This window comes from Leptodactylus fuscus, chromosome 1 (assembly GCF_031893055.1).
Source record: "Leptodactylus fuscus isolate aLepFus1 chromosome 1, aLepFus1.hap2, whole genome shotgun sequence".
NCBI lineage: Eukaryota > Metazoa > Chordata > Amphibia > Anura > Leptodactylidae > Leptodactylus > Leptodactylus fuscus.
Genome location: NC_134265.1, coordinates 323,254,316 through 323,280,501, shown reverse-complemented (window position 1 = coordinate 323,280,501; position 26,186 = coordinate 323,254,316). Strand labels below are relative to the sequence as shown.

Below are 26,186 nucleotides of genomic sequence, written 5' to 3'. Positions count from 1 at the left end.
TCTACCTCACCTCCAGCGCGCTTGACCCGATCCAGTGACATCTCATCCCCAAAGTCACTAAATAAATCACCCCAGCCCTAACTCATCTCTTCAACCTATCCCTAACCAATGGATCCTTCCCTTCCGCCTTCAAACATGCCACTGTCACTCCTATACTTAAGAAATCGGCAGAGTTTGGGGAATCAGGGTGGATTGAGCCTAGTAGGAGCAGAATTGTGCAGCGCTGATGATGGAGGAGGAGGAGGAATTGTAGAGGTTGAGCACACACATGAAACTTCATGTCGGGGTGCTTGACACTGGTGGACATGAAAATGATGGGTCTATCCAGTGGCTGTTCATTTTGATGAAAGTCAGCTGGTCAGCACTGTCAGCTGACAGCCGGCTGCGCTTATCCGTGATGATGCCACTGGCTGCGCTTAAGACACTTTCCGATAGCACGCTGGCAGCAGGGCAGGAAAGGACATACAAGGCGTACAGTGCAAGCTCCAGCCACAAATCCAACTTGGAGACCCAATAAGTATAGGGTGCAGAGGGATCAGAGAGGATAGGGCTGTGGTCGGCCAGGTACTCCCGCAACATGCGCCTATACCTGTCCCTCCTAGTGACACTAGGCCCCTCAGTGGTGGCAGTTTGGCGAGGAGGTGCCATTAACGTGTCCCAGACCTTGGAGAGTGTGCCCCTGGTGGGTATGGACCGGATGGCAGTTGTTAGCCTCTTAGAGGAACTCTCCTCTCTGCTGCCAATGAGAGTTGATGGAAACATCATCATATTCTGCACCAGTTGCTTGTGGCAATCATTAATGCAATTGGGCCTCCCCTCTACCGGAATTAAAGTAGAAATATTATTTTTATACCGGGGGTCAAGGATTGCAAAAATCCAGTATTGGTTGCTCTCCAAGATTTTGATAATGCGTTTATCACTTGAAAAGCGCCCCAACATGAATTCAGCCATGTGTGCCAGTGTTACTTGGCATGACTTCACTGCCCCCACCGGAATGGTCACTCTCCATTTCCTCCTCTTCCATTTCGCCCCATCCGTGCTGCAGTAATAGGACGCACTGAACTTCCCCGCTAGCCTCCTGTGTGACAATGAGATCATCTGCCACTTCGTCATCCTCCTCCCTCAATATACGCTGTGAAGCGGACAGGAGTGTGCACGGACTATCCTGCTGGGATGGTTGTGATCCTATGCCCGACTCCTCAGCATCCAATGTGTTATCTCTAATGGCGATGAGGGATTCTCGCATCACACACAGGAGCGGGATTGTTACACTCACTAGTGCGTCGTCACAACTGACCCTCATGGTTGACTCCTGAAAGACACGCAAGATCTCGCATAAGTCTGCCATCCATGGCCACTCATGGTACAGAAACTGCGGGAGCTGACTCTGAGGAACCCTTGGGTTTTGGAGATGATACTCCATCAAGGGTCTCTGCTGCTCACACACTCTACTCAACATGTGGTATGTCGAGTTAAAGCGTGTGGGGACGTCACCTAACAGCCGGTGTTCTGGCAGATGGAAGTGTTGCTGGAGTGTTTTGAGGCTAGCAGCGGCTACTGTAGACTTGCGAAAGTGGGCGCACAAGTGCCGCACTTTCACCAGTAGCTCAGGTAAATTGGGGCACATTTTTAAAAACCGTTGCACCTCTAAATTGAAATTGTGGGCCAGGCATGGAACGTGTTGGAGGTTGGCAAGCTCCAGAGCCGCTACCAGGTTCCGGCCATTATCAGACACGACCATGCCTGGGCCCAGATGCAGTGGCGAAAACCATATTGACATCTCATCGAGGAGGGCATCCCTCACCTCGGAGGCAGTGTGCTGTCTTTGCCCCAAGCTGATGAGCTTCAGCATGGCCTTCTGACGTCTCCCCACGCCAGTGCTGCAGCATTTCCAGCAGGTAGCTGGGGTCAATGTGATGGTGGAGGAGGAGGAGGGGGTGGTGCCCCTGCCAGGAATGTTGGGCGGGGAGACGAGGTAGACCGCCTCAGTTTGTAACCCAGTCCCAGCCTCAACTACATTCACCCAGTGTGCCGTCACTGAAATGTAGCGTCCCTGCCGCATGCACTTGTCCATGCGTCGGTGGCCAAGTGGACTTTTGTGCAAAGCGCGCTACTTAGGGCCCGCCTGATGTTGCGTGACACGTGCTGGTGCAAGGCGAGGATGGCACACCGCGAGAAGTAGTGACGGCTAGGGACGGCATAGCGAGGTGCCGCACTTGTCATCAGGTCACGGAAGGCCTGAGTTTCCACAAGCCAAAACGGCAACATCTCCTAGGCCTGGAGTTTAGAGATGCGCCCTTTTAAGGCTTGTGCATGTGGGTGGGTAGTGCTGTATTTTTGCCTGCGCTCAAACGTCTGGGAGATGGTGGGTTGCTGGGAAGAGGTGCATGATGATACAGGAGAAGGAGGTAAGGCAGGAGAAGGAGCGGAGGCAGGAGAAGGGGAGGATGAGGGAGAAGTCTCCAAAGTGGTGGAGGCAGATGTGGGGGTGTCCTGGCTGCTGGTCTGGACTGCAGCGCCAGCACTGGCAACAGTGGGAGAGGCAGTGGTGGCATCGCCGGAAGACGATTGTCCTGCGTTTGCTCTCTCCCACTGAGCCCAGTGCTTACATTCCAAATGACGGCACATGGCAGTGGTCGTAAGGTTGTTCTTTTCAGAGGCCCTACTCAGTTTCAAGTTGCAAAGTGTGCAAAACCACAGTATATTTGTCCTCTGCGCATACATTGAAAAATCTCCATACCACCGAAGACCGTGGCCTCGATGGAGTTTTTCTAGGCTGGGTACAAGAGGGAACATCTTAGGCCTTGCTGGCTGTGGCCTGGCTTTGATGAAGCAGCTAACCTCTGCCTCTAGCCACCCTCTTTGGTGCTGCACTTCCCTCCACATCTACACTGCTCTCCCCGCTTGATATCCCCCCCTGTCCAGGTCGGGTCAGTGTCCTCGTCGCCCACCACCTCATCTTCTAATTCCTCTCTCGGCTCCTCCTCCTGCACACCGCCCATGGTAACAGGCTGCCCTGATGGCAACTGTGTCTCCTCATCGTCACTGAGGGCCGATTGCTGGTCAACAACAACTAAATCAACAGGAGATGGCGGATGCTTCAGTGTTTTGGGCATCAGGACACAGAAACTCATCTGTTAGCTCCCAGGATTCGGAAGTGGTGGGACAGAGAGAGGGACAGTGAAAGGACCCAAAAACAGCTCCTAGGAGGTGGGAAAGGTGGGATTACTCTGCTGGGAAGATTGGGCATGTTGTGAGGAAGGAGGACCAGACTGTTGGGTAGGAGGAGGAGTTGAGGTAGAGGCTGACTGGCTGGTGGAGAATGTGCTGCAAGCATTATCCGCTAGCCATTGTAACACCTGTTCCTGGTGCTCGGGCCTGGTTAGGGTTGTACCCTGCACCCTACTTAATGTCGCCATCAAGCCAGGGACTGTGGGGAAGCGCAATGCTTGCTGCCGCAGAGGAGTAGACACGGGATGCGCTGTAGCTTGACTGCAACCTTGCTCCTCAGCTGCATTTCCACGCCCCTGGCCTCGTCCCTTTGATATTTGATTCTAATCAAATATCTCGAATAGCCTGATATTCGATCGAATGCTGTTCGCTCATCTCTAATTATGAACATAAGGGGGTGGGTAATTTAAAAAAAGGGGTCATTAGGGGTGCAGTATTTATGTCAGGGGGAATCAAGGGCATACTATAAAGGGGGCAATTAATTTAATGAAAGTGGCACTAGGGCCCCATGTAGCGATCTGCAACAAGATAGCGCTGCAAGAAAAAACGCGGCAGTAACGCATTGTGGTTTTTTCCTGCAGTGCTTTTCACTTTCTACTTCCATTACACCTACAGTCCTATGAAAAAGTTTGGGCACCCCTATTAATCTTAATCATTTTTAGTTCTAAATATTTTGGTGTTTGCAACAGCCATTTCAGTCTGATATATCTAATAACTGATGGACACAGTAATATTTCAGGATTGAAATGAGGTTTATTGTAGTAACAGAAAATGTGCAATATGCATTAAACCAAAATTTGACTGGTGCAAAAGTATGGGCACCTCAACAGAAAAGTGACATTAATATTTAGTAGATCCTCCTTTTGCCTCTAGTCGCTTCCTGCAGCTTTTAATCAGTTCCTGGATGAAGGGATTTTGGACCATTCCTCTTTACAAAACAATTCAAGTTCAGTTAAGTTTGATGGTCGCCGAACATGGACAGCCCGCTCTCAAATGATCTGAAAACAAAGATTGTTCAACATAGTTGTTCAGGGGAAGGATACAAAAAGTTGTCTCAGAGATTTGACCTGTCAGTTTCCACTGTAAGGAACATAGTAAGGAAATGGAAGACCACAGGGACAGTTCTTGTTAAGCCCAGAAGTGGCAGGCCAAGAAAAATATCAGAAAGGCAGAGAAGAAGAATGGTGAGAACAGTCAAGGACAATCCACAGACCACCTCCAAAGAGCTGCAGCATCATCTTGCTGCAGATGGTGTCACTGTGCATCAGTCAACAATACAGCGCACTTTGCACAAGGAGAAGCTGTATGGGAGAGAGATGAGAAAGAAGCCGTTTCTGCACGTACGCCACAAATAGAGTTGCCTGAGGTATGCAAAAGCACATTTGGAGAAGCCAGCTTCATTTTGGAAGAAGGTCCTGTGGACTGATGAAACAAAAATTGAGTTGTTTGGTCATACAAAAAGTCGTTATGCATGGCGTCCAAAAAAACAGCATTCCAAGAAAAATACTTGCTACCCACTGTAAAATTTGGTGGAGGTTCCATCATGCTTTGGGGCTGTGTGGCCAATGCCAGCACTGGGAATCTTGTTAAAGTTGAGGGTCGCATGGATTCCACTCAGTATCAGCAGGTTCTTGAGAATAATGTTCAAGAATCAGTGACAAAGTTGAAGTTACGCCGGGGATGGATATTTCAGCAAGACAATGATCCAAAACACCGCTCCAAATCCTCAGGCATTCATGCAGAGGAACAATTACAATGTTCTGGAATGGCCATCCCAGTCCACAGACCCGAATATCATTGAACATCTGTGGGATGATTTGAGAGCGGGCTGTCCATGCTCGGCGACCATCTAACTTAACTGAACTTGAATTGTTTTGTAAAGAGTATTGGTCCAAAATACCTTCATCCAGGATCCAGGAACTGATTAAAAGCTACAGGAAGCGACTAGAAGCAAAAGGAGGATCTACTAAATATTAATGTCACTTTTCTGTTGAGGTGCCCATACTTTTGCACCGGTCAAATTTTGGTTTAATGCATATTGCACATTTTCTGTTAGTACAATAAACCTCATTTCAATCCTGAAATATTACTGTGTCCATCAGTTATTAGATATATCAAACTGAAATGGCTGTTGCAAACACCAAAATATTTAGAACTAAAAATGATTAAGATTAATAGGGGTGCCCAAACTTTTTCATAGGACTGTATAGGGAAACCGCTGGTGTTTTAGTTGATATGCTTCGATTTCCAAAACCCCAGCGGTTTTGGTAATTGCAGTGTGTCCACTGCACATACTTTTGCACAATGTGTGGATGGGATTTGCTAGAATCCCATTCAATTTGCAAGAATTGTAAAATGTCGGGTTTTCTCATGGTGTTTTCGATATGTGAGGCCCCATCCGCACTTTGCAGTAAAATAAGATACACACTGTAATTTCCAAAAATTTCTCAGTTTTGGAAATGGCAGCATACCTATGGAAATGCTAGCGGTGTAGATATAATTGAAGCAGAAATTAAGCAGAGGAAAGCTCTACAAACTATCTGTGCCAAGGGCTGCAGGAAGAAACGCAATACGTCACAGCTGCGTTTTTTCCGCAGCTCTTTTTTGCTGCAGGACACCACGTGGGCTTTAGGCTTAAAGAGTTTTCTAGCTCATTTTTATTGATGATCTATCCTCAGAATAAATCTTCAATAAGAGATAAGTGACCCCTGATCAGCTGTATGAAAGGGCTATGACGTCGGTTTATATCACACACTGTCTGTCTATAGTGACCATATCATGTAGTTATAGTCTTGTCACATAGACACGTATAGGACCAGGCTGTAGTTACATTACATGGCCGACAGTTAAGGGGTCACGGTGCTTTCCCTTGGTTCACATCTGTGTTTAATGTTAGAATACATATAAAATCATATATAATAATATATTAAAGCATATTAATAGAAATAAAATATGGAACTGTGCCATGTAATAAAACAGGTCTACGATGTAATAATATACTATCACTTGTAGCAGTTTACTAGGGCCACAAATAGCTGGCCTCATTTATCAAATCTATCAGACCTGTAATATAGCAACCAATCACAGTACAGACTTATATTTCCAAGCTGAGCTCTGACTGGTTGCTCTAGGCCAGATAGATGAGGCTCGGGATTGTGAGTTTTTAATCTGCTTTTCTTTGCAATTTATTTTTTTCTGGCTGAAAGAAATGTTCTTCGATGGCGTCCGCGAGATTGTTCAGTTCCTTCTTCAGCTGGTTGTAGTCACTGCAAACACACAAACAGTGCCTGGGTTAAAGAAAGTCTTCACCGAAAACAGAGCAAAGCAGTCATTGCTGGTTACCAAGATAAAATATCTAAACAGTATAATAAAAGAATATACATATCGGCAAGAAATAAAAAAAAAAAACCCAAGGACATAATATACCTGTTTCCTGGGGCAGCACACAGCTCTGCATAGTATTTAATTTTCGGCTCAGTGCCGCTGGTCCTCATGGTTGCCACTCCACCATTGGCATATGTGAATGTGATCATCTGGCTGCTTTTACTAGTAGGGAGAATCTGCAGGGAAGAAAGAAACCGGGTTAAGGGAGTGTTCACATGTAGGAATTTGATGCTGAATTTGGTATTACTAGTGGCCGTGTTAAAGGGGTGTTTCCCTGCGCTGGCAACTGGATGCCATCAGAACATGTAAGGACACCCCCCTTGTAACACCCTGCTATGAATATATTTATCAGTTTCATGGAGGAATAACAGAGGGCTGCAGATGAAAGACACAACGAGATGATGCCCCGGCATTGCTATGTCATGGAGAATATGGAAAATACAGGTAATAATAACAGACATGTCAGGAGAGATGACAGGTCACCTTTAACCCTTTCACTGCCAAGGGTCTCTGGAAATTTTGCACCTCCAGTAGCCAGAGCAATTTTCACAGTTTTGAGATGGACAAATCAAACCTAAATTGCAACATTAAAAAAGCAGCCAACCCCCCCCCCCCCCCCATACCTATATATTTACTTAAAGTAGACACCTGCAGCATTGTCAGAATGCCACTTGGTACTGTATACGAACAGGCACCTTCATGCAATTTTGATTTAAAGTGAATGTTTTATGAAAAAATGCAAATAAATGTATATTAGTTACTAAAAGCGGAAACCAAACATAAAATTAAATGCACCAAACCTCCTAAAAATAAGAGATCAACATGTGCAGCGTTCATTCATATCACTATAGCCTGAACCCGCATGCACGTGTCTTCAGAAAATCACCAGAACTGGAAGGAATAAAAATCTGCTTTGAAGCTGGAAATGTTAAAAAAGTATCATCCTATAAAATGTAGGGATTACACACCATGAAAAGTAAGTGAACCCCTAAACCCTATATATTTTTTGAAAGTAGACAACCTGAAGATTACAAATGTCTTAATGGGTCATCAATAGCCACATCCACCTTCATGCAACTTTGTGACAAACATAATTTTTTTGAAAAAAATGCGCTAAAACACATTTGCACCTAAAATTCATGTTCAATCTCACATTCATATACAAAATACATTTAAAATAATAGCTTATGGTGTAGACATTGTGTATATATACTATATGTACCGCAAACATCAACTACAACAAGAGCTCGGACTCCAAAAAACCCTAATACAGAAGACAGGCAGGATTTTTCTGTTATTCACTAATATGTTAAAAATCTATACCACACATAGCAAACTGTGACTGTGACACCAAAATCTAACTTTCTTCAGATTACACAGCATACCGTATATAAAAACATAATTTAATAGTTCATATATACAGCCACCTTCATGTAAAGTTGCGGCAAACAGAGATTGCAAGCAAAAATTGCACAAAAATTCAAAATTGCCACTAAAGTGCGGCTCAAGCAATCCCTTTCTGCAAACATAATGTACTGTACATAAAACTGCAATATGTGAGGAGTTCATACATACCACACATGTATATATTTACAGGGGCGGGTGTTAAAGATTCGCAAAAATCGCAGAAATGCGCCATCCCATTTTGGGCATGAAAATTAAATAGGACTTTACATAAAAATTTTATTTTCCATTCCCCTATACAAATTTTAGCAATCTATACGTTCATCTCTAGTGATAATCGTTATTACTATTATTTTAGTATGTAACGGACATCACTAGAGACGCATTTTACTCTAGAAAGCTCAGGTATGGACAGGACAGGGATTGGGTGAAATGTAAACCTTACTCATCACTTTGTGTATATGTTGTATAAGTGTTTGGTGCGACTTTTTTTTGGCGCTGCGACCTGAACAATGGTAAATGCCAGGGTCACAGCACCAATAAACTTCCTGGTTATGTTTAGAGGGTATTACATAAGAATACCCCACTAGTAAGGCTCAGGGGGAATTATATTATACCTGTATGTGACAATCAGAAACAAAAGTATAGTATGCTCTCTGATTAGCAGGAGAAGGGTTAATAGGAACAATAGAGTCCCTGCCACCCCCCTCCTGCTGTCACATACAAGTTATGGACAGAGTCAGATTGTTTCTCTGTCTCTATGCACGCTGCTGGACTGCTTGTACCCCCTCCCTTTCCTGTTACAGTTCGCAAATTGCTTGCTTAGACAGGAGGGGGAGGGGGGGACACTTTAGAGCCCTATATCTTTGGACTGCATCAACATATCTTGATGCTTTAAAATGCATTTTAAAGAGGAGAACTTGATGATAGAACTTATAGTTTTGGAGCGATTCACTGTTGAAATGCTGTCGGGAATTGAAATCTGCAGTTGGATCTCAATGCCAAATAGCATTTTCAATAGTGAATCGCTCCACAACTGTAAGTTGTATCATTAAGTTCTTGATATTTTAAAGATAAGATTCTCCTCTTTAAAACGCATTTGAAAGCATCAAGATATATTGATGCAGGCCAGAGATATCGGCATTAGTAGGGAGGACGTAGTAGCTACGTCCTCCGCTACTGATGTGCCACCTTGGGAGGACGTAGAGCTACGTGCTTGGCAGTGAAAGGGTTAAGCTTCAGTTCTCTTATGCTGATGTTCATATTTGACACTGCTTGTTACAAGGAAGAAAAAAAACAGTATATACAAATCAGACAGAAGAAATACGTCCAAGGAACAGAGATGTACTTGAAAGCACAAGGGCAAGCGCTTGTATACAACACAGGAACTCTAGCCTCTTGTATTCTAATGAACATCGTCCTTAAGGCGCCCTTGAGATGCATTATGTACAAATTCACAGAACAGATCAAGACTCTATAAAATTAACATTAGATACAAAGAGAATAAAGACGAGACATCTGTATCACAGAGAAACTCACAGCTTTGTTATCCGGCTGGTTGTTATCAAACCCTGTGGTTAAGTCACGTACACCGGTGACCTTGAATTTCCCACAGAGTTTGGGGTACTTGGAGTCTCCATCGTAGTTTCGAAGGTTTTCAAACAGGTTTTTGATAGTAGTTTGGTCATAGCATAGAAAATAGGAATTCCTGCTTATGTGATAGCCATACCTGTCAACAAGCACAATAATAGTAGTAATGGATAATAAATGTACAGTCCAAAAAGGAATGCAGGAAACAGACAGATATATAAGTGTCCGTGTGTGTGTGGTATTTACTAACCAATGATGAGAACAGATACACTTGATCTTAGCCAAAAGGCCCAAGAAGCGATGGAGACTGTATGTTCTCCCCATATATGCATAGTCTCTCCTACACTCCAAAAACATACTGATAAAAGGATCCATAAAGGCAAAGTGTGTGATGACAGGAACATTACATTGTTATCTCCACAAGGCATAAGGACTGACGGGAGAGATTATAATTTGTACAGCGCTGTCACATATGTTGGTGCTATATAGGAATCAGGTTATAAAGTCTTACTTTTTAAAAATGGCTTCGAGCTGCTGAGACAGGGTGAGGTTTTTTGTGGCTAAGTAACTGGCCATTTCTGCAGCGATGACGGCAGCGCTTACTCCATCTTTGTCCAATACTAAAGGGCAGCACATGTAACCTGGAACACAACATGTGTACTGATCAATAGTCAGACATGAGCTTGCTCTCGGCTTTTGCATTACATTCACCCTGTCACTTTAGTAGACCCTACTAAGCCCGCATCTTCTCTAATGTCCCACTGACCTGCGAACCTTTCTATGCCTGGCAATTCCTGTTACCCCTATAGTACAATATATGCACCTAAACTATATAAAAGACATAACGCAGGAAATATGTAATAAAGCACAGGTTATACTACAGACATATCATATCAGATAAGATAATCCTTTAATAGTCCCACAGTGGGGAAATTTCAGCATGTTACAGCAGCATAGTAATACAGATACAGGATAATATACAGTAATAAATTACAGGACACACATATACTGAGAAGAGAAGATATACTAGGAGTCCATAGCAGCTAAGGAACAGAAGAAGAAAGAAGGAAGACTTCATAATCATAATCATTAGTTCTCTGTGCGGAGTGATCTTCGCTTGGTCTGATGTAGATTATACAGCCTGGTCGCGGTTGGAAGGAAGGACCTGCGAAAGCTCCTTCTCACACTTCGGGTGAAGCAGACGGTCACTTACAGTGCTGCCAAGTGCCATCAAGTTCTCATACATGGGGTGGGATTTGTTCTCCCGCATGGAAGTGACCACGGACAGTATCCTTCTGTCACCCACCACCTGTACTGGGTCCAGGGGGTTCCCTGAACCCAGTACAGGAGGTGCGGTACGTTTTACAGTGACTGCCTGGTATTGCTGCGTTATTACATTTGCTGCAAGGTCTCTCTGCACCCCTACACCCCATACTACTCACGACCTGCCATTTATCAGTATACCACATATCGGTCTCTTACCTATTGCCTCCTCAAATGCAAACAATACAGTCTTCCCTTGGTCAATGAGTTCTTTAGCTCTGTTTCCCATCCATTTGAACCCGGTGAGTGTTTCCTGTAGAGAAGATCAGAGTATGATATGGTCTACTAGTATACAGTAGTTACATATAAGGTATAAGGCCTAGATATAAGGCCGGGTATAGAGTACCTCAAAGTGAAAGCCTTCCTGTACGGCAATGGCCCGCAGTATCTTCGAGGAGACAGTGCTCGCAAGCATGTAGACGTTCTTCACTGCGCTTGGCTCTGGGTTCTGCTCTTTCCAGCAGGTAAAGATCCACCAGCCTAGAAGTGCACCAAGCTCATTGCCAGAGAAGACTTTCCAATCACCGCTAAAAGCAAAAAATACGCATCAGTCTCTGAGGACTTAGCCTAGGTTCACACTTGCTTCTGTATTGTGTGGGTTTCCACAGATTAGGTTTCCGTTTGTTGGACCCCATGAACGGAAACCCGAACGCAGGTGTGAACCTAGCATCAATGTGATTTTCTGTCACCGCATGTAAAGAGACCATAAGGGAAGAGCTGGTAAAAACAGTAACTGTACAAAAAAGTGAACTTATCCTAATATGGGAAGTTGTCAGCCATAGAATTAGATAACTCGCACTAATATTGGAGAGCTAGTTGTGTATTAAACAAGTGTTAAACTGTGGATTGTAGCTTTATAGTGGGTTGCATTCGCCTCTATTACAGCTGGTGACTACGGCTCAGATGTACTAACAGGATCCCATTACTACTTGATGCGTCATGCACCTACTGGGGGCTGAATCCCATAATTCATCCCCATAAGTGGATACATCTGCAATGTGGCATCACTGTAACAACGGCAGGGGAATGAATCACATAACATTATATGAAGTGTATTCTAAACTGTGAAAGAAATGGATGGCGCTGGGAATACACAGCAGAACCAGTGATTTACCACGGACAAGTAGTAGGGAATGTAGATTACATATAAAGGGGTTTTCTGGGCATAACCACACCAATCGGCTTTTCTCAGCAGCCGATACACAAAGAATGGAGTAGGAAGCAGACAGCGCTGTTCTCTGTGTAGTGGCCAGACCAGGATCCTGCAGATCAGCTTTCATTCACTTAATGACTATGATCTGAAATCCTTAGGGTGCCTTCACATGATGTAACGTGCAGCGTGATCTGGCACGTATATGTCGTGTCAGAGTTTGCGCGCCGTAAAAGCTCCCACTCATTTCAATGGGAGTTAGGATCGTATACGCCGCGTTATTTTGCGGCCACAAAATCACGGCTGCAAAATAACGTGGCGTATACGATCCTAACTCCCATTGAAATGAGTGGGAGCTTTTACGGCGCGCAAACTCTGACACGACGTATATGTGCCAGATCACGCTGCACGTTACATCGTGTGAAGGCACCCTTACAGTGTCACAGTTAGTTGCCATTTATGCTCTCACCTCTCCTGTTTCTCCGCAACAGCAAGCCGGTCAGCATCAGGATCATTTGCCAGGACAATCCTGGCCCCTTCTTTATCAGCCAACTCAAAGGATAATTTCTGCAAAAATACGGAATGTGAGAATTACTGCTTACAATAAAACAAAACACTACCATCAGATTTTAAAAGGCCCATAATAAAGGCCCATTTGAGATCAATTATCAGATTACCCATATATATACATATGGAATACGTATATATGGGTATATGTATATATGAATTGGCATGTGCATGTACTGTATTGGCTGGTTTTACTGCTATTCCACACTGCCATCTAGTGGACATATACTGTACATGCACTGCCTACATTGAAGGACTGATGCTGTGTATCTGGTTAGGACAAAGTAGAAGTCGCCCTACACTGCTCTGACTACAATAGACACACAGCAAGCCAAAATCAAGTTGAATCCAATCTTATGTCCTTCTAACACATCAGGTGAAAAATACTCAGAAAGCTGAATCCACTGGTACTAAGAGACTGTTTATTACATCGTTTTCTATTTCTTACTTCAGGTTAGTTTTCCTTTTGACCTGGAAATTATATATATATATATATATATATATATATATATATATTTTTTTTTTTTTAATCACCTACCAGGACTTTTGCTACATGATCAGGTCAAGGAAGAATGGCAGATTTGTCTTTACAATTTACCTATTGTTTTCTACATAATATAATGGCATGTCAGATATTGTGATTGGTGGGTTTCAGGTGCTGAGGCCGAGGGCTGGACTGAACAGAATGGATCGGAAGCCCCTATAGAAGTGAATGCATCACAGAAGGCCCTTAGATGTCAATCCAAGTGTCATCTAGTGCATTCCACTGTAAAACTGCCCTCCTTGAATGGCACACTCGTGTGCATGGGACCGAGAGGGCTGATACACACAGGACCTGTCCATTTTATGTTGACAATAGACAGAACAGATTGAGAAGGGTGTGGACATAAAGTAAGTGCTTGTACCAAAACTCCTTTGCCCTCTTCAGGATTGGGGTATTTGACTGTAGGAAATTCGGGATCTGGGTCCTTCTGTTCTGCCACAGCGAGTGGGGGGTTAAAGCTGAACGCTAGGAATGCAGACTGCACAAACTCATGGCCCACGCCGTGCACGGATGTGTGCACAAACTTCAGCTTGGACTTCTTGTTTAAGTCCCTAAAAAAAAGAAGAAATCATGTCGGATAGCTGCCTCTTCTCCCTGTCCCAAGCTTCCTTTAAAGGGATTCTACCACTAAAACCCTTTTTTTTCTAGTTACCACGTCGGAATAGCCTTTAAAAAGGCTATTCGTCTCTTACCTGTGGAAGTGCTCTCCGCCGCGCCGTTCGTTCAAAATACCGGTTTGTACCGGTATGCTAATGAGTTCTCTCGCAGAGATGGGGGCGTCCCCATCGCAGGAGCAGCGATGGGGGCGTCCCCATTGCAGCTCGAAAACTCACCGCAGCGCCGCCTCTCTGGTCTTCGGTGTCCTCCCCTTGCTTCTTCAGCGTACTGTCGGACGCCTGCGCAGTACGCTCTGTTCGACGAAGATTGCCGAACGTACTGCGCATGCGCGAAATTGCGGTCCCAGCCATAGTGCGGGCACCGGACTTTCGCGCATGCGCAGTACGTTCGGCAATCTTCGCCGAACAGAGAGCATACTGCGCAGGCGTCCGACAGACCCTGAAGAGGCAAGGGGAGGACACCGAAGACCAGAGAGGCGGCGCTGTGGTGAGTTTTCGAGCTGCAATGGGGACGCCCCCATCGCTGCTCCTGCGATGGGGACGCCCCCATCTCTGCGAGAGAACTCATTAGCATACCGGTACAAACCGGTATTTTGAACGAACGGCGCGGCGGAGAGCACTTCCACAGGTAAGAGACGAATAGCCTTTTTAAAGGCTATTACGACGTGGTAACTAGAAAAAAAAGGGTTTTAGTGGTAGAATCCCTTTAAATGCACTTCAGAAATAAATGACAGCACCCCTTCTGTCCTCCGCTTCAGCATTTTTCATCCTTAACCTGTTTCTCCACCAAGAAGCTCTCCACCCCTTTTTCAAAATCCCACCTCCCCAGCTGTGCGCTTGACCCAATCCAGTCGCACCTGATCCTCAACCTTACTGAAGTCTTTATTCCTGCCCTAACCCATCTCTTCACCCTCTCTCTAACCAGAGGTGTCTTCCCTTCTGCTTTTAAACACACCTATACCCTAAGGGACCATCCCTTGACCCGTCCACTCCAGCCAACTACCATGCTATCTCATGACCCATCCAGAGGATAGATCATCCATACAAATGAGAGGGAAAACTCTTTAAGTACAATAACGTATCCGGCAAGAAATCTCTTCCCCGCTCACCTGTGGTAGCAAAGCGTCTGTATGTCAGAAAAGTAATCTTTGTTTATTGAGCTGTAAGGGTCTTTAAGAAGGGGACTGTCATCAATAAGAGAGTCATCCCAGGCTTGTGACCAGGGCTCCAGATTCTCTTCAATTGCAAGAGCAATACCCTTGTCATGTGGAGGAATGATCTGAGCTCCATTCTCCCAATAAACCTGTATTAAAAAGAAAAAGCAAATTAGAGGGCATTGGTATCAGCAAACTGAAGCTTGTCATATAAGTAGCTGTCACAGGAGTGTTGAGGTCATCGCACTTGAAGCTCCAGATCAATGATTTGGTTTTGAAAACAGGCATGGCATATAATGAATACGTTAAGACTGCTGCATTATTATTGGTACACCATGGCAGCACTGAACAGCTATGCCCTGCACTGAGCCATGCCAAGCTCCGTAGGTCACAACCCTGTCAGCTCAACGTCATTTATCTGCTTTCCTAACAACCATCTTTCTCTGCTATCCCCAGAGTATAGTGTAAGATATACTAGGAGGGATGGGGACAGGACGAGCTAGCTGAATCTGGGTATCAATAAGAAGAGTACCCACAGCAAAGTCTACAGGGGTGTGTGGGAGATCAGGAGATCACACATGCTGTAGTAATGGAGGTAGAGTACAGCAGCTGCGGCAGAATCTGAGAGGATGAGGGGGGGGGGGGGGGATCACACACAGACAGTGTCAGCACAGAGGAGAGGAGATCACACACAGACAGTGTCAGCACAGAGGAGAGGAGATCACATACAGACAGCGTCAGGACAGAGGAGAAGAGATCACACACAGACAGTGTCAGAACAGAGGAGAAGAGATCACATACAGACAGCGTCAGGACAGAGGAGAAGAGATCACACAGACAGCGTCAGGACAGAGGAGGAGAGATCACACACAGACAGTGTCAGCATAGAGGACAAGAGATCACATACAGACAGTGTCAGGACAGAGGAGAGGAGATCACATACAGACAGTGTCAGCATAGAGGAGAAGAGATCACATACAGATAGTGTCAGCATAGAGGAGAAGGCTTGTCGGTCAGCCTATAATCATTATTTGTCAGAAGTTCTCCAAGCGGTTACAGTAACCTCTAACAAGTGTAAAAATCACTTTTTTCTTATCAATGGTGACCATAGGATTTAAGGCATAATTCGATGGAATATAGAGGTTACAGACTTCTGCGTCCCTGGCATTATAATATGACTGGTCAGAGGTTGTTGAAGCCAGCGTTGTAGGATTCTGTAGCCCCAAGACATTAAGCCAGAGGTGTATAGTGAGTTTATAAAATGTGAACATACCTTGTACCCATTGTCTTGTTTTGGATTGTGGGAGGCAGTAACCATAATCCCTGCGCATAGATTAAGGTGAATCACGGCATATGGCTAGAAAACAAAGAAATATTTAGGTTACCTGACTGTACAGATAAAAAGATGGAAGCAAGAGATTCATGGATAGTTTACTAAAGCTGAAACTTGCTACCCCAAATTCATCAAATGCCTTCCTGCCATCCAAACTTTCAAAAGCACAAGAAAATGTACGCCCAAAAATGACCCTTCTTGGAGTAAGAAGCCTGTACCCTTACCCACCGAGTCTCCTCTTGTCCTGCATAAATCCTGCACGTAGTGTACACAATGGAATAAGCTGTAGCTACACAAAATAAAGTGGAGTGAATTGTAGTAAATCGGTATGGACAAGCTGTCCCCGCCCTGCCTTCATCCCCACCATGCAGGTTAAAAAGTGGGCAAAGTGGCACATTTTTGGCACAAGAGGCTATGCAGCAGAAATATTCCACTTTTGCGTCAGAAAAGGGAGAAGGGGTTCATAAATGTCCTGTTGTAATCCGCAGCAGCCATACTTATATAGTTAGTACAGCTGAATAAAGACATAAGTCCATCAACTTCACCCAGGGGATAGGAAAGTGCATGACATTCTATACAGTCCATAAGCATCAATGCTAATTTGCTCTTTTTCGAAGCTGCCAGTTGTGACTGCTGTGACCAGCTCCTGGGGTAGGCTATTCCACAGATTCACAGTCCTTACAGTGAAGAAACCTGGTCACAGCTGGAGATTAAACACTTTTTTTCTCCGGCTTTTCTCCATATTTCTTGTATGGTCCATTTATATAGGTTCCTCTTAAGTAAACTGTTCATTTACAACAAAACAAAATATACAAACAACAAAACAAGACCCTCAAGACAAAAAGGGGTCCAAGACAAAAATAGAATTGTACCAAATGGGGGGGGGGGGGTCGAGGGGGTTAGGGGAGGGGTGTACAGAAGTCAATGAGCGTTCAGACGTGGGAATAAGGTCAACAGCACGGCCTCAGCCCACCAAACCTCGGTAGGGTCGAGTACCCTGGAAGAGAAACCATGGCATCTAAGCCTCCATAAAGGCCTCACACGCGTCCCTCAGGGACGCCGTATGGTGTTCTATAAACTGGATGTCATCTGACCCAGTGGCAGAGAGAAGGCGGACAAAACGATTTTCAGAGCGCCAGAATACAAGCCCTAGCGGCGTTGATCAATTTATACAGGTTTCTTATCTCAAATTAAGTGAGTAACCCTAAATATTGGACGCATTAAAATTACTTCTTTAATGAGAACTCTTTAAAACTCCAAAGTCCTAAAAACAGATACAAATATTTTAAAATTTAGCATAAAAGCCTGTCAACCTTGTGTTACTATATAACCACAATACACGCAGGGGCATATGTATCGTACCATACTGATTAGTATTCACACAGGGCGATATTAGTAACACAAGGTTGGCAAGCTTTTATGCTAAATTTTGAAATATTTCTCCTTATTGGAGGGTGGTATTTTTTTGCACTATATTTTCTATACACTTCTCTTGTATTTGTTTTTGGGAGTTTGGCGTTTTAAATAGTTCTTAATAAAGAAGTAATTTTAATGCGTCCAATATTTAGGGTTACTCACCTACTTAATTTCAGATGAATCTAGGGCAGTGATGGTGAACCTTTTAGAGACCGAGTGCCCAATCTGCAACCCAAAACCCACTAAATTATCACAAAGTGCCAACACGGCAATTTAACCTTAATACTGTGTGGATCCACAATTACAGACAATTATGGACCCGCAAAATAGAGTCGTGTGAATAGGGCTTTACAGAGCTTTCAATGATAGGATCATGCAATGTTATTATGACCTGTAATAATATCACATATCTGCTATAAAACAGATACTGTGTGATATAAATCGTGAAGAGTTCACACTTAGTCCATTCTGCTCCACAGGGACCACCACACAGTACAATCTGCTCCATAGATGGGTGCCCACAGAGAGGGCTCTGAGTGCCACTTCTGGCACCTGTGCCATAGGTTCCCCATCACTGATCTAGGGCATGCAATACCTATTATTTTTGCAGGTTTCTTATCTCTCCTCTTAAACACCTCTTCTCCAGACTAAACAGATTTAACTCCTTTAGTCTCTGCTCATAACTGAGGTCCTCCATTCCCCAAATCAGTTTTGTGGTCCTCTGTTGAAACTTCTCCAACTCTAGAACATCCTTTCTATGAACGGATGCCCAGAACTGAACTGTATAATCCAGATTGTGCAGCAGCAAAGACTTATAAAGTGGTAATATTACATCTCTGTGCTGTAAGTCCATGCCCCTTTTAATATATGATAATATCTTGCTGACCTTAGAAGCAGCTTGGCATCAGTGCATGTGTTCTGATCACTGGGTGCATGCGCAATAAACGGGGGTGTACATCTACTGCTTCACTGAAGAATATCGCAGTCGTCGAGAGCATTATAACAGGGCAATTTTACGCCTGTATTTTTACGGCCGTAAAGTTAATTGCAATATATTTCAATGGGTTAAGTGTGTTTACATTGCGTATACGCCGCGTAAACACACTCATCCCATTGAAATACATTGCAATTAACTTTACGGCCGTAAAAATACAGGCGTAAAACGAAACCAAAGAAATCCATTGCAGTCTATAGACAGTGATTTTACACCTGTATTTTTACAAGCCCGGCGTTACTCCGTGTGAAGGCAGCCTAATACTTATCTCCATTATCCGCCAAGTCTTGTAGACTCAATAAGTCTTTTCAAATACATGTCGGATGTGGTAAAGTACTACAGCAGACAGCTTGGACAGAGGTGAAGAAAGCTTGTCCAGGCAGAAAACAACTATAAATGTAACCTGAAACTTACCACAAATGGTGTTGGAGTGATGCCGGAGAAGAGGTAGACTGGAACACCCCGACTGACAAAGGTTGTAGCAGCAAGTCTTGCAAACCTGACAAATAAAATGCTGAATTCAATCTCTAAGAACCTGGTGACAACACAATGTGCATTGTCTACAAATGGGGACGTCACGTCATAAATGATGGATTGGTAATGGGGAATGGTGTTAATGAATACACTTAAAGTTCAACTATCTTCTGAAAAGGTGCAAAAACTATGCAACCTATACCTCACAACCTTACCTGAATGCTGACCTCTTTGGCCAGGGCCCAGGTGTCAGATCGCTGCTGATCTGTAATTTATTACCATCCTAAGAATAAGTTAGACTGGACCCCTTTAAAGGGATCCTATCATTCAAACGCAATTTTTTCTAGGTACCACATCGGAATAGCCTTAAGAAAGGCTATTCTTCTACCTTTGCGTTGTCTTCTCTGCACCGCCGTTCGCCTGTAATCCCGGTTTTTGTCAGTATGCAAATGAGTTCTCTAGCAGCACTGGGGGCGGGTCCCAGTGCTCAAACAACACTGGGGGCGACGCCTCCATCTTCTTCAGGAACCCACCTTTCTGCGCGTCTTCTTCCGTTCTGGGTTTTCAAAACGGGATAACAGGCGAACGGCGGCACAGAGAAGACAACGAAAGGTAGGAGCAGAATAGCCTTTCTTATGGCTATTCCGATGTGGTACCTAGAAAAAATTGTGTTTGAATGATAGGATCCCTTTAATATCTGCTAGATGCAGGTCCCATTTGTACTCAATTCCAAAAAGACACAGAACTGTCCACAACCTAGATTGCTTGTACATTTGTGCCACAGATCACCTAAGTGCACGGAAAAAAACCTCCCAGTCAAGGCAATTCTATGCCCTGAAACGTGCCATGCTGCCATTCTCCGGATTATATAGTTACTGACTAGGTTTGGAAGCACTGTTCTATTTGGCTGTGGGCACTATGTGGCTGTATTATTTCCAATGCTATCTCACACTATATTGAAGTAGTGTTACTCTTATGGTGTGGTGGTATTGTGCTGCATGAACAAAGATATGAGTAGAGTGCCTGCACAGTCACTGCTCCATTCTGGTATAATGCAGCTCGGTTCTCATGATGGATGGGGATCTCAGCAGTCGGACCCCCACCAATCTTATTCCCTGATAAGTAATATAATTTAACATATCATTCACCTCTTACTGCTACCTCCACTTGCTGGGTGAGCTCGGGCATCATAGCCAATGACTACACCTCTTTCCTTCAGGTCACTGATGTTCTTCTCCAGGTATTGGCAGAACCCCTAGGCGAGAAGAAGAAAAGACACAAACTCATTAGACTCTGTTCACATCAACGTCAGAGGCATGCATCACAAATGTGTGTCCGCACTGTGCCAGTTTCTGCAAGATCAGGATTTTTGTTGTTCTATACTGGAGCAGAACGATGGACCTCCATTGTTCAGATATGAATAGAGGTTTAGAGTGGTAACAAACATTATCAGTGGTGGAGACCACTGGCCTCTTCCTTTAAAGAGAACCTTTCATGTCCTCGGGCATATGCAGTTTTATATACCGCTAGAAAGCCGAAAGTGCGCTAAATTCAGCAAGAGATATCAGTGCATTTACCGATAGCTCTTCACTGTCAGAATGGCGCTCCTGACAGTCTAGCTGGGAACGCCCCTCCTGACAGTAATGTCCTCTACTGTCAGAGGGGGCGTTCCTTACTGCCCAGCCATGACGCTGAGAGGAATGGCCCCACAGTACTAGTCTATGGACGAGTACTGTCAAGAGGGAAGGGGCATCATGGCTGGGTGCAAGTATCGCCCCCTCACAGTATAGCGCTACACACAGTACTGTCAGGAGGAGCGTTCCCAGCTAGACTGTCAGAAATGCCCTTCTGACAGTGAAGAGCTATTAGTAACTGCACCGACAACTCTTCCCCTAGGGAACATAATGGGGAAGCCGACAGTGCGTTGAATTCAGTGCACTGTCGGCTTTCTAGCGGTATATAAAACTGCAAGTGCCCGAGGACATGAAAGGTCCTCTTTAATGGCCCAAACCTTTTTTTTTTTTTTTTTTTTATATCCGATAGAAGTTGAGGACAGACAGATCTGTGCACGGTCAGAACCTTTTTCGGATGTGTCACATGCAATGCACCTTCTTTGGCCACTAAGCTTCTGACCTATCAATCAGTTTACTTAAGGCCTGAAAAATGCCTTAGCGCAGGTAATAAATCACTGTTTAGAGATTGTAGCAAAGGATTGTAGAGGTGAAGTTCAGTTAATTTTTTTTTGGTAGAAGGTCAGTGACCAATAACTAAACCAGCACATAGTAGTAATGGGCTATGCTAGACCTGTAACTAAAAATGCCCATGTACATTAAATTAAAGAGGACATGTCAGGTCGAATCAAGACACTAAACCACCCACAGGTCCTTATAGACTGGGGGTTTAGTGTCCCAAATCACCTTGTTTTAAATCCATCCACATTTAAAAAAAAATATTCCTTTAATCTTATCTAGAGATTATCGGACTCCTCTCTGGTGCTTCTAGCACCTGCACAGTTCTTTCCTGAAGCCAAGGACGTACATCCCAGCTTCACTGCGTAAGAGCAGGAGGTGCGGGGTACGTGCACTGAGGTATACTCCTCTTACTTCAGGGAAGATCTGCACCGGCGTGAGGAGTACAGCAGCAGGGTAAGTATAATCAAGGTTTTTTTCCATTTTATTGTGGGCACAGATGACTCTACATAAAGGCTATTTGAGACATTAAGTCCCCAGTCCATAAGCGCCTGTAAGTGGTTTTGTTTCCCAAATCACCCTGACAGATTCCCTCTAAATGTCAGTCGTACCTGCTAACCATCTAATGTGAATAGGAGCCTCCCCATTTTTGGATGGATTGAACTATTGGATTTCTCCATGTCTGCTCCTTTTGTTCTCAGAAAAGATTGTCTTAGTCATAATAGAAATTATCAGAATGTAAAGAGTTAATGTTGAAGGAATTTTGCAATTTCCTGCCTTATTCTCTGAGAGCGCAGACATATACACACCATATCCCACCATGACTGAGCACGGTGTCTACAGCCCTCACTGTAGGGGGTCCCATTATCGATTTTAACAATTGTGCATATAGACCTCTGGATATTATTAGGGGTCTGTCCCAGTCTTGGATCCTTCTTGTTTCACATTGCGGTCACACTTCATCTCTGGCCTGTCTAAGCTCGTGTGGGTTTCCTGGCTGTAAGGACTGGTGAGCGGGATATTTATTCACACTGTCTAAGACTGTTATTACATCAGCTTTACTTCATTACATAAGATTAGGAAACGCATTTCCAGTATTACCACAATTTCTAGTAACTAAGATGATCTAATGGTATTCACTAACAATTAGGAAATGCAGTGAAGCCTCTCCAAAGGACCACCTATTTATCTATCTCCAGAAGACCACCTCTACGAGAAGACCCCCTACTTATGTATCTCCAGAAGACCACCTCTACGAGAAGACCCCCTACTTATGTATCTCCAGAAGACCACCTCTACGAGAAGACCCCCTACTTATCTATCTCCAGAAGACCACCTCTACGAGAAGACCACCTACTTATCTATCTCCAGAAGACCACCTCTACGAGAAGACCACCTACTTATCTATCTCCAGAAGACCACCTCTACGAGAAGACCACCTACTTATCTATCTCCAGAAGACCACCTCTACGAGAAGACCCCCTACTTATCTATCTCCAGAAGACCACCTCTACGAGAAGACCCCCTACTTATCTATCTCCAGAAGACCACCTCTATCCCTGTCAAGTCAATGTGAAATAGTAGCACCTTGTTGTGCACCCAGCGGACCCCCAGCCACCTCCCTGATGGACAATTACAGGTTATCCGTATACTCAAGTGCTTATTCCGAAGTTTGCACCAGGTGTATAGGTGCTATGCTGCTCCATAGATCTATCAAGTTCAGAAAGTACCATTGTACAGGTTCTGACAGCGAAACTTGCTTTGAAACCCACATTTTATGATCACTGGGGTTCCAACCCTCAGCATTCATGAAAATTCAAGTCTGCAGGTGCCCTGTGTGAACAGAATGATGGGGTGCATGCTCATCCATTGCTCTATCCACTTGTATGGAAATACTGGAGCTTATGGTACCACAGAAGTAAATGGAGAGGTGAGTGATCATATGTAGCAGCTCTCCACGCACACGCTACATACAGACATATCTGATAAATGGGTTCTAAAAGAGTCACTACCTGAGTAGTCTGAATAATGGTCAGGTCGTTCATCTGAGATACACCAGGACCCATGGCGGCTCGGAGCCCTGCTGTGCCAAACTCCATTCTGGAACCAAAACATTTCTCCAGCTCTTCTTTGTTCCCCTCGGACACCAGCTTCTTGACCAGCTCAGATGTTTTTGGGTTCTGCAAAGAAACAAGCAAGCCTCATCCAGGGTACCGCATCCGAAATGTATCAGTATACACTGACACTACATTGCTTTAAATGGTTATCCACTTTGTAATACTGATGGCCTATCCTTAGATCTGCGAGGGTCTAACACCCGGGACCCCTGGCTTTCCTCTGCCAAGTAAGTCTGAATCAAAGCACACTAGTGGCGCAGTTTCTATATCTGACCCTATTTTCTAAGGCCAAATTCAGACAGCCATGTGAGGGCTGGGAAACGGCTCAAATGGTGGCTGCAATTCCTAATTCCTGGACTGCCAAACTCACTACAGAGTGATCTATGACGCTTTGATTTTTATCTTCACTGCTGCTCTACTGTTCTGCATCACAGCATCATTTACAGAGGATCTATCCCCGTTTACGCCAACTCTTTGCATCCTTTAATAGGCGCTACTTCAATGATTCCAGCACAGTTGGAAATGTTTCTTTAGCCCCCACCAGATCTCAGATCTCCAAACAGGCAGCTAGTGTCAGAATCACATCCCTTGTCTGCTCCTGCTTGACAGCACTGATTGCTCAGGAATGGTGGGGGCTAGAAGAAAAAAAAAATTATATCTGTGAAAGAATCAGTGGAGGGGCGTCTATTAAAGGATGTAAAGTACTGGATCTGGCAGAGGTGATGAAAGGTCCTCTTTATGTACAGGACAGTAGAGCCATTGTCTTGCTGGAACTGCATCGTAGATATCATGATTGTAGCTAACAGACCAGTCTGAACGCTGCCTTATATTGGACCAGTCCTATAACATAGTGCAGATCTGCCATGTTACAGCCTGGACACCCTGCGTACATGGCGGTATATACAGTAACAACCTTGTCTCTATGTATCGGTCGGTGACTGACACAGGCCATCTGTGAGGGGATCACCTTCCTGGAACCAGAGACAGAGTCATAAAGCATCAGTCATATTCTACATGACAGGGCTGACCATGGGGCATGTGTCCATATCTGTCCTGTATACATGTATATAGCCTGCACGTCACACTGTAGGATCACATAGACCTCTGTATACTGTACACTATGGATGTGATGGAAGGCATTTCCTGTAATTCAGGGGTGTAGTCTCCCTTCAGGCAAAAAATAGCATTGCAAAACGAGTATAGTACACAGCCAAGCACTGCACCAGACTGCACAGGGGTAATGGCCATAGACTGAATGAATGTGCTCCTGCTCTCACCGATCTCATCGTCCGATAGTGATTGCAGACACAGCTGGCTGCTGCTTACAATGTCCTGTTGTACCCCGAGTCTATCCCTCAGCGCTGCCAGGAGGAATGAATGAGGACAGCCAGTAGGTGTGCAGTAGTGCAGCCTCCTCACCTTATCCCAGCTCAGCCATGTGGCCGCGGCTCTGTCCAGCACATCTCCCGCGGAGCTCTCCTCCTTCCCGGCCATGTCACGGTTCTCAGGTCACGTCTCTCCGCTCCGCCGTACTCATCACCAGGGGACACTTCCGGCAGAGTGACGTCACCGCTCCACGTGACCAGTGCCTTGTCCTGCGGTAGGAGGAGGCTGAACAGGAGGTGTGACGTGCAGGCGGTGTGGTGTCACTAGTGGTGTCCCCACTATGCTCAATGTAATAGGAAGAGACACCAGAGCGATCATATGCCACTCAGTGAGGATGGTGTACGGTCCACTGACTAAAATGCGTATGCATCTGTACACACCTGCTGTCATGTAAGCTACCGCCTGCGGTATCCTTATCCCCATGTTGTGGAAACGCAGCTTTTTTGTTTTATTGCAGATTTTGCAGTTTTTTTGAGCAAAAGCCAAAAATGGTTACAAAAGGAATCCTATCCTATCCTATTAATAGTAACCTATTCTACTACGGTAATATTATCAATCACACAAAAATGGCTGAACAGATTTGGATGAAATTTGGCACATAGATAGATTGTAACCTCGATTAACACATAGGCTATTTTTTATCCCAATAAATGACATGGCTTCACGACTGTTATGAATCTATGTTCACATACTATATTATACTGCTCTTGGCAGCAGCTTATCTCAGCTTCTGATAAAGCCAGGTCAGTTATCTCTCTGTGTAAACACTCCGCTAACCCTCAGTGCATTCTGTACAAACATTTGCATATTATCTGATCTGCTCCAGGCAGTGCTGACAACCTGACATGGGCAAACACCTTTAATCCAAATTGGTAGTTTGCTACTTTTAAAGAGGACCTTTCATCAGATCGGTCACATGCAGTTCTATATACTGCTGGAAAGCTGACAGTGTGCTGAATTCAGCGCACTGTCGGCTTTCCCAATCTGTGCCCGGTTTAAAGCGCTATCGGTCCCGGTAAAGTAGCGCTTTACAGTCAGAAGGGCGTTTCTGACACTTAGCCAGGGACGCCCTTCTACCCAGCAGCGCCTATCGCGCTGTAGAATGTGAGCGGGGAGTAACTCCCCCCTCCCCTCCTGATAATACTTATCTATGGACGAGCTGTGTGAGCAGAGGGAGGGGGGAGTTCCTCCCCGCTCCACTGTACAGCGCGATAGGCGCTGCTGGGCAGAAGGGCGTCCCTGGCTAACTGTCAGAAACGCCCTTCTGACACTATGGTACTGGGACCGATAGCCCGTTACCCGGGGCACAGATC

General features: G+C 44.8%; 1 protein-coding gene across 1 annotated transcript; it reads right to left on the bottom strand.

The window, feature by feature from the left end:
• Nucleotides 1-6,176: 6,176 nt before the first annotated feature.
• PGM2 (phosphoglucomutase 2) lies at nt 6,177-25,042 on the bottom strand. The gene is made up of 14 exons (XM_075260631.1): nt 24,907-25,042; nt 23,383-23,550; nt 20,330-20,436; nt 19,122-19,206; nt 16,238-16,321; nt 14,920-15,113; nt 13,555-13,744; nt 12,552-12,649; nt 11,279-11,459; nt 11,092-11,185; nt 10,121-10,250; nt 9,559-9,748; nt 6,658-6,791; nt 6,177-6,497 (listed from the first exon to the last, which is right to left on the bottom strand). The coding sequence occupies exons 1-14, from the start codon at nt 24,979-24,981 to the stop codon at nt 6,395-6,397; spliced, it is 1,833 nt and encodes a 610-aa protein (XP_075116732.1). The 5' UTR covers nt 24,982-25,042; the 3' UTR covers nt 6,177-6,394.
• Nucleotides 25,043-26,186: the final 1,144 nt, after the last annotated feature.